Source organism: Oreochromis niloticus, linkage group LG13, assembly GCF_001858045.2.
Source record: "Oreochromis niloticus isolate F11D_XX linkage group LG13, O_niloticus_UMD_NMBU, whole genome shotgun sequence".
Taxonomy (NCBI): Eukaryota; Metazoa; Chordata; class Actinopteri; order Cichliformes; family Cichlidae; genus Oreochromis; species Oreochromis niloticus.
The window spans coordinates 17,522,347-17,531,343 of record NC_031978.2 but is presented as its reverse complement, the minus strand read 5'-3'; the positions used below and the strand labels follow the sequence as shown (position 1 = coordinate 17,531,343).

Here is an 8,997-nt window from a genome sequence, read left to right as displayed (position 1 = left end):
TAATTTATTTTGTGAATAATTAAACTAAAAAATGTTGTTGGGTTTTAAGATGCAAGTACATTTTGGGGGTTCACTATCTTGTCCAAGGATGGTTCAACCTGCAGGTTGGAGGAGCCGGCGATCAAACCACCAACCTTCATAACAACAGATAACCTACTCTTCCTCTTGAACCACAGCCACCCCAGTGCAAATATCCATGTGTCTGCATAACCTCAGTATTTCTGAGGGTTACGTGACAATGGGTCCTCAGCCTTGAACGTCTGCCTCAGCAGACTCAAGTCACCCTGCAGCTGTGAATGAATATAAACCAGTGTAGTGGTGAGTGTGGGAGACATTACGTGGATGTTTTTACAGAGGTCACAGGAAATTCCCAAAAGCTTTCTTTGTATAGCTTCAAAAGGGCTGTTCCTAGCCTTGCAGGCCAAACCAGTTTAGGTGAGGTTTCAGTTAAAAATGTTCAGCTGCAGGAAGGATAAAACTACTATTTAAACAGATGTTAAACTGAAGACCAGGACCTGCTTCACAGCCGGAATCTCCCTGTTCTTGAAGATGTTTCAAGGTGAAAGAGTGACACCATGTGGAGACACTGTGGAAATGCAACCTCAACCTTGTCTTGAGGTAAACATGCCAACACATTAACCCACATAACCTACCCATTATGTTATTATGTCAGCAATACGGCATCCATCTAGAAAATAATGGACTTTGTCATAAATCTCTGTACTCCATTGACTGAACACCACAAGGTAGTCAACAACCTTTATTTATCCATATATGTGCCACTCAAAAATTGGGAAGAGGTGTTACAGGATTTGCCCTTAAGAGAAGTCTATATGGACCTTTTACATGTTTTCTCTCTACAGTGAGGCCATTGACAAAAATGAAGGGGCAAAAAAAAATAGACAATATGGTAGTAACAGTGTAAACACATGGTAATATACACAAAAGCAAAAAAAGGAAAAAAGAAAAAAAGCAATAGGTATCAGTGACATCAAATTAAAATGTAGGGTAAAGTTAGTATGAATAAGAACAAAAGACTCCTGGAACCCCTAACTTTTTTTTCTCAACAGCTCGGCATACATTTCTACATAGCATGCAATAAGGCACCTATCTAACACAAGGAAGAAACCTATGCTACAGTTTGAAGCACAACTGTTATTGAAATAAAAAGAAAATATTGCTCACCAAAATGTTCACTCTGATAAAAACTGTATCTCTCTCATTCCCTTTCATATAGCCCAAGCCGTATCTAAAAAAATACATCAGTTTGTAAAAGATATTTTACACAGAACAGTAAATAGAGCGCAATCCGTTGGACATCGGAAAATCTTGTAAAAGTGAGATTTTCTCATGTAGTCTTTTAGTATACACTTTTCTTCTTCTTTCTCTCTCCATTTAAATCAAATTGTGATAGTTTGCAGATCAACATGAGTAAGAGTTACCTATATGCTATACACAGGTAATTGAATTAGTCTCCAAAGGAATAAAGTGTGATGTTGCATTTAATGTACATTTGGTGCTTGGGTACAGAGGAAACCGCACGGTAAATAATTAGGACACGGCTCATGTTGGAATATGCTACCCATTAGGTTTTTATTTTCTATTATGCATTTCTTTATGGCTAAACCGCAGGTCATAATAGACGCAGTGTGTCAGCCAGCCAGTATTGCTCTCTGTACAGTCTATGCAGCAACGCTAGCTCATCATAGACATACAAAATAACAACCTTATAAATATACAGGATGGCTCAAGTCTGGTGGAGCCCAATGTCAAGAACAAGCTGCAACTGAACACCTGCAACATTTTTTTCCAGCACTTAAAAAAAATGTCATAAAAGAAAAAAAAAAGTGGAGACAAAGTGGAGCTTACTATCAAAAATGTAATCTTTTGGAACATCACACTAGTCACCTATACATATATATAAAAGAAAATCAATATTATTTACATTGGATTTCTGATATTTGCTTCACATGGGTTGTGTGAGAGAAAACGAAATAGCTATTTAAATTGAAACAACAGTTCTTGTTCACCAATTGTGTCGGTAACCTTGGATAAAGTTGCAGCTGAAAAGCTTATTTGCCCACCTGAAGGTGCATGACTGAAAAACCAACCAGTGGGCGAAACACATTTCCCCCACCGCTCCCCCAGGTAACAAATTTATCATGTAGATCTTCAAATCACATTTTGTTTTCTTTAAAAGTGTTCAAAAACAGGTCCTGGAGCATGTGAAGCACAATCACAAACAATAGAGACTTCTTCAACAATCTATTATTATACCCTCTTTAAACTGAGCACAAAGCCCCGGGTTCAGCTCTGAATTATAGGTTGCACAGTCTTTCAGGCCAAGCTGCTTCCTTTTGAAGACTTGTGTGTTACTGTCCATCCATTCTCAGCTGCTCCATTTCAGCGTCATGTGCTGACCTGACCTCTCCTGTCTATAGAAGCTGGGCCTGGCGTTTCCTGTCGTGTGGTAATATCAATGAAGAGAACATTGGTAGAACATAAATGGAGGATCGGATAAGGGAGGGTTTCTTGTGGGCGGGGGAGCCGCGTTGCATGGGACCACATGTGAATGTGTGGGAAAAGGGTGCTCACTGGTCTACGTGGATCCTATGATGTCTGGAGAGGGAAGAAGAATGGTTAAAGCCTTTTCCACACTGGGAGCATCTGTATGGCTTTTCAACCGTAAGGATGCGCTGCTTTGGGAAGGTATTGTTGGGGAATCCCTTCCCCGTGGGGATGGTGGTGTACTGCTGCGGTTGTGCCTGCGGTGGTTGTGGCTGCTGCTGCTGTTGCTTGTTCTCCAAGTGAACTCTCTGATGCCTAGCAAGCGAGGAGGAGTGATTGAATCTTTTGCCACAGTGAGCACAGGTGTAGCTCTTTCCCTCAGAGTGGACTCTTTGGTGCCGCGACAAGGAAGAGGAATGATTGAAGCCCTTATCGCAGTGGTGACACATGTAGGGCTTCTCTCCCTGCTGGTGCACTCTCTGCTTTGGGGGAGTGCCGTAGGTCATGGGTTTCCCAGGCTGAGGTGGAGAAAACACTGGATTCTGCAGGTGTGTCTTGTGGTGACGGGAGAGCGAAGAGGAGTGATTAAAGCCCTTGTTGCAGTGTCTGCAGGTGTAGGGCTTGCCTCCGGCATGGACTTGCTGGTGCTTCTTCAGATGGCGTTTGCGGACAAAACTCTTCCTGCACATGTTGCATTTGTACGGCTTCTCGCCCGAGTGGATCCTCTGGTGCTCTCTCAGAGTGGCGGCTGCAGCAAAACACTTCCCGCACTGTGCGCATCGGTGGGGTTTGTCTCCAAGCACGACCGCAGTGTGGGTCTTCTGGTGCTGCTTCAGGTTTGAAGATGTAGCAAAGCCTTTGCCACACTGCCCACAGGTATATGGCTTCTCACGCGCGTGCACCTCCTGGTGTTTTTTCAGATGCCTTCTGCGGACAAAGCTCTTCCGACACTGAGTGCACTTGTAGGGTTTGTCCTCTGAATGCATCTTCATGTGTTCCCTTAGGGTGATTGCAGCTGCAAAGCTCTTACCACACTCTGAGCATCTGTGGGGCTTGTCTGGCAAATGAATCATCTGATGAGACTTAAGGCTGAAGGCATCAATAACATCTTTGCCCATCATCTCAACTCCTGGGGAGACATAGGGCTTCTCTTTCATGTGAATCTTCATATGCTGCTTGAGACTGGCCTCTACAGCAAAGCTCTCACCACAGTGGACACAGATGTAAGGGTTGAGGTCCTTGTGGATCTCAAAGTGCTGGTGAAGATCAGCTATGCTGCCAAAAATTTCCCCGCACTCGTTGCACTGCAGGCCATGGGCTTCATGTATGATTACACCGTTCTCAGACTCCACTGTCAGCTCCCCGCCATGGTCAGACTCCACTTTTACCACATGTTCACTTTCCGTCTTAAGCAGCACCTCTCCCAGCAGAGCCTCGTTTCCTGTCGTCTTGATTTCAGCTCCTGTGAAACAGTGCATGTCACCATGTTCCACTTTAATGTAATCATGGTCTGTCTCGGCTACAATTGCATCCACACAGGCTACAGCTCCGAGCTCTGTCCCCAGTCCCTGGATCTTTAAGTCTGAACCGTGGATTTCCAGCTCTAATCCACGCTTTTCTTCTGTCATAATCTCAGTTTCTGCTCCATAGTGAAGGTCGACATGGCTGTGGGCTATGACACACTCCGACCCAAGTGTGTCAAGGCCGGGTGTGTCACATTCAGTCTCTGACTCGGCCATGAGAACACACTCCAACCCCACGACCTCCGTTTTCTTGCCGGATGAGGACCTACTTAAGAATCGGGGGGATAGACCTTTGTCTTGTGTTGGGCCGCGCTGGTGCTCTTGTTGTCAAGCAGACCTGTGAGAGTGGAAAATAAACAATTTATTTTAGGTAACTGTTCACAGCCAAAAGCATTTGGTAAAGAAAAACTTTAGCTTGACTGTCACTTATAAATCTAATGAAATTTTAAGTAGGAGTCTAAGTCTGGCTGACAGATTATGGCAAGGTTTACTAACTTTGGTAAGATTGTGGATTTGCTGAACTTGAAAACGGTGTCCTTTAAATGGTGGGTTTTCTGGAAACTTTTGGGCTTTCAGGGAGCACCAAAAGTTGGACTGAAAGACAAAATTAGAGCAATGTTATGAAACAAAACATGGCATTTTACCTCGATTACCTAGTTTAATAACAACTGGAATCCAAAACAGTAACTGACACTAAAATTCAGTTAATTGCACAGCACTAGCCCAGTTTCAGCCAACATAGTCGAGTCATTTCTGAAGGAAAAAAAAAAAAAACAGGATAATTGAATAAAAGGAATATCAGCACTCACTAATAAGTGAGTGCTGATATTCAAGTATCAGCACTCACTTACAACAATTACAACAATTAATACTTGCTCAACAAGTATTAATTGTTGAGCAAGACGTGTACACTTTGACCTCAGATCTAACAAATAAAACAAGAGTAATGTGAATAGTTCATCCACTTATTACAAGCACATGGCAATCACATGGGAAGTGTGAAAGTATGAACACTGTTCAGTTCTGTTCCTTCTACAAAAACATGTTTTCTGTTACAGTTGTACAGTTTACATAGGATAAGTGGAAGAAAATTGATGGATCCATCATTGGCAGGACTCAAAGCCGTACAAAGAAAAGATTTAATACTGAATCAGACATAGACAGCCTCTCCAAATTATAAATTAAATAAGACAGTTTTCAAGCCAACAGTCAGGTTTAATCTAGTTAGACAAGGTAAGCAAAAGCAAATCCTGGTGAACACAATTTTGCCACCTAGTCTCAAGGTAAAGATCACTGTGTATGTCCAGGATATACAGTCATGACCTCCACAAACACAAAAAAGCAGCACAAACAAACGATTGTGGCTCGTTTGTTTAACAGATGATCAGCAAGACAAGAGGGGCCACTATTGGATTTAAATGTATTTGTATACTGTACTATGCAACCACTGGCCTATGGTAATAGGTTTTAAAACGGCTCAATCTGTAGCATTATGCTCAGAAACTGTGCATGAATAAAGTCGTGGGACAGGAGTATTAGAATGTTTTCATGCCTGCACTCCTCATCTCACTTTACCAGTTAATTTTAAATACTACTTAGAAAGCTTTGCCAACAATTACTTGCTAGCCAAGCTAGCGCAGACTTCATCAGCTAACAAATGTTAAAATCAAACTGAACATCATAATCAGACTCGCAATTCTATCTTAATCCGCAAGCAAAAAACTTGGCTGGCCCTACACGAGTCGCTTATCTGCGCAGTTCATTATTAGTCATTACTGAATACATCTCGAAATAAGAACGGGGCATCTAAACAGCAGGGTTTTGTTATTAAACATTTAACTGCTGGTTGCTAGCCTTCCAAATAAGCTACAAATAGCCCCTATAGCCGCTAGTTAGCTGGCTATGGTCGATGGGGGACTGGTTAACGATAAAACAGCATTGTGTTAGCTGCTAATGTGTTCACGATTTAGCCAGCTAACTAGCTTCACGGAAAACCTCACCCGAGTAATTGTAGTCAGAAGTCCGTAAACAGCGAAATACTTACACCAAACCAGCACCGAATTATGCGCTCAAGTGCAATTTATGACAACGACCGACGCGGAAATTCTCCTTGTGCGAGTATTAACAGGCCATCTTGTTGTGCCACACCAGCACTTCCAGGCTAGCCAAGATTACACACTCGCCTAAGATGGCTGCCGCTAGCTAATGGTAGCTGCGCTAGCTTCCGCCATTCTAAACATTAAAATTAGAGCGATCTCGAAAGCGCTATGCTCACAAAGATTAACCAAGCGTGCACAGGAAACCACAGAGACAACCATAAATCATAATTTGAGCGCTAGTAACGTTATCGCACAACACGAACGCTGACGACGAGTTGGCTAGCACGCTAAGCGCCACACCGCAATTTCCAGTCAGGAGTGGGCTAGCTGAAACAAAGATGGCTAACCATGAAAGCCAGAAACGGTGTGCGAAAAGCCCGGGAAAGGACGTCTTTTACGCACACAAGAACTTCTCGAAACACACAAATCCGCAACCATATGCAGCTTGAAATGAATTATACGGACAAAAACAACCAAGAAAAGCCGTTTAATCGCTACTTGAAAGGACACGATGACTCTTGGCTACAAACCCGAAGCACTCCTTCACTGCGGCAGCAGTCGACAAACCGCACACACGACTCCAATGGCGGCCTTGCTGATGTTAGCAGCTATCCAGCCGAGACATTATTAGCGTGCTGGCTAGATAGCCACGATGCCAAGCTAACCCCCAGCTAATCCAGTCTGCTAACACAGTTAGAGCCTGCACTCCAGTTTAGTTCTATAGCCTGTAGATAGTAAAACACTGGAGCGGAAGCTTTACTAAACCGCCCATCCGACCATGTTTAAGTGTGGATTCGCATGCAAAGACAAACTGCAAGCAAATTCAAGAAATACAGTTGAGTTGATCCTGCAGCAATCGCAAACAGCAATCAAAAATAGCCTGGATAGGACTCGAACCTGAAATAGTCTTCTATACCAGTGTGTTGCTGTGCTTCTCTGCTGTTCTAGCAGCACATAATGTCACAAGCAGTGCCAGCCCGGGCCTGTATTTTTCCATCTCAAAGTTCAGAACCCGAGGCGCACAAGAGACACTGCTGTCTAACATAACGATAAAAACTACGATGATATATTAAGCTGAATACAAACGACCCTCTATGCCTCTTTGCAGCTGCTATTGATGCCAGAGTATGCTGAATTTAAACGATATAACACATCATTAGGAATAAAGGATCACGGCTGTTTAAACGTGTAAATTCTTGCAGGCCCGCACCCACCTTTCTGACCGCTTACTTTGTGACTGCTGAAAAGAGAATTTAAAAAAAGAGAGAAGCGTTGCAAGCTGTATGTAGTAAGCCTGGGTAGACTGCTCAGTATCTTCCTCTCTCTCTCTCCCTCTCTCTCTCTCTTTCTCTATGCCTGTGTGTGTAGCTGGCGCCACAGCTCATCTGGCGCCAACGTTGGACAACCGACGCACTTTACCGAAAGCAACCATTGTCCTTTCAACGCAGCACGGAAACCACAATCACCCCCTACAGGCTGGGAGTCGACAATGCACCACAGACACAAGCCTGGAGATTTCCATTACCGTTTCTAGTTTGTAGTGTTTATCCATAAAAGTGGCTGTGACGTTATTTTACTGTATTGTAACAAAGTTGAATATGAGGTTTATATCAGTTCACCGGCTATTGTTCCTGCTTCACTATGTTTTTCTTATCCCCCCCCCACACAAAAAAAGGCAGGCTATGACAATAAAGATCAATAAAATAAAATATAATGTGGCAAAAATATTCTAACATGGCAAAAATAAACAAACATGTGCAATAAATATAAATTTAATTATTTTATTTTTTTTAAAAGCCAAAATAAAACAATAAAATGGAATATATAAAGCTGTATTTGCGTGGTCCTCAAGCTTAGGGCCATTACCATTGGCCTGAGAGTTTTATGGAGTATATTAGCTGTTCCTAGCACTGCACTCCTTTGGACAGATGCTGGAATCTGCTGGAGCCCCTTTTCCAGTTTCCAGCTCCTTCCATAAAGTCCACATCTGCTTCAGTTGTTCCTTCAGTTCCTGGTCCCTGCTTTGTAACTGCATCATGTGGATAGTGTAGTGGCAAAATTACAGTCTCTGGAACAACAGGCTGGAGACCAAATCCTGGGCAAGGCATGTATCCAGTAAAGGTCCCCAGAGTAGATCCTCAATGATCCAAAATTCCCTCAGGGCACAAGCAAGGGACACATAACTCACAAGGTCAGAAGAACCACTGCAAACTAATAAGAAACAGGCTACTGCTACACTGAAAATATAGCCCTGATTGAATGCTGCTATGCCAGTCAACCAATATACAGACCAAAATGAAGGCAGGTGTTGGACTGAAAACAAGCAAATACAGATACATCTGTGCCTGGACGATATCTGCTCATAATACTGGGTCTACCAGTTAGGGCTGTAGCTTCTTTGTAGGTGATCATATTCACTCAAAAACATAATCAGGACATAATACATAGTGAATAAGAAAGTTAAGAGTATTAGTAAGGAGGAAGGGTGGGCAGCTATGAAGAGACAGAAGAGTCTAAAGGCAGTTGGTCCAGATGACATACCTGTGGAGGTATGGAGGTGTATAGCAGAGAGGGTAGTGGACTTTTTAACCAGACTGTTTTGCACAGTATTGGAGAATAAGATGATGTCTGAGGAATGGAGAAGAACTGTGGTGGCACTAATTTTCAATACGGGTGATATGTAGAGCTGCAGTAATTACAAAGGCATACAGCTGATGAGTCCTCATGTATGTTTTTTAAACCAAATGAGTAAATTATTATTACTTTATTCTGGGTTTTATAATATTACATTGTAATGTTTTGCAGCCAATCATTGCAACAGACATAAAGTAGCAAAACTTCAGGCAGATATTTGATGCATAAAGTGA

The 8,997-nt window shown here is 42.7% G+C and overlaps 1 protein-coding gene across 6 annotated transcripts; it reads right to left on the bottom strand.

The window, feature by feature from the left end:
• Window positions 1-745: 745 nt before the first annotated feature.
• Window positions 746-7,560, bottom strand: si:ch211-198a12.6 (zinc finger protein 883). Of its 6 annotated transcripts, none has more exons than XM_005456535.4 (3): window positions 7,345-7,560; window positions 4,527-4,625; window positions 746-4,368 (listed from the first exon to the last, which is right to left on the bottom strand). In XM_005456535.4, the coding sequence occupies exon 3, from the start codon at window positions 4,245-4,247 to the stop codon at window positions 2,592-2,594; it is 1,656 nt and encodes a 551-aa protein (XP_005456592.1). In that variant the 5' UTR covers window positions 4,248-4,368; window positions 4,527-4,625; window positions 7,345-7,560; the 3' UTR covers window positions 746-2,591. The 6 variants fall into 6 exon arrangements, with proteins under 6 accessions (XP_005456592.1, XP_005456593.1, XP_013131034.1 ...); XM_005456536.4 differs by having other exon boundaries at window positions 7,361-7,560; XM_013275580.3 differs by lacking the exon at window positions 7,345-7,560 and adding an exon at window positions 7,028-7,319.
• Window positions 7,561-8,997: the final 1,437 nt, after the last annotated feature.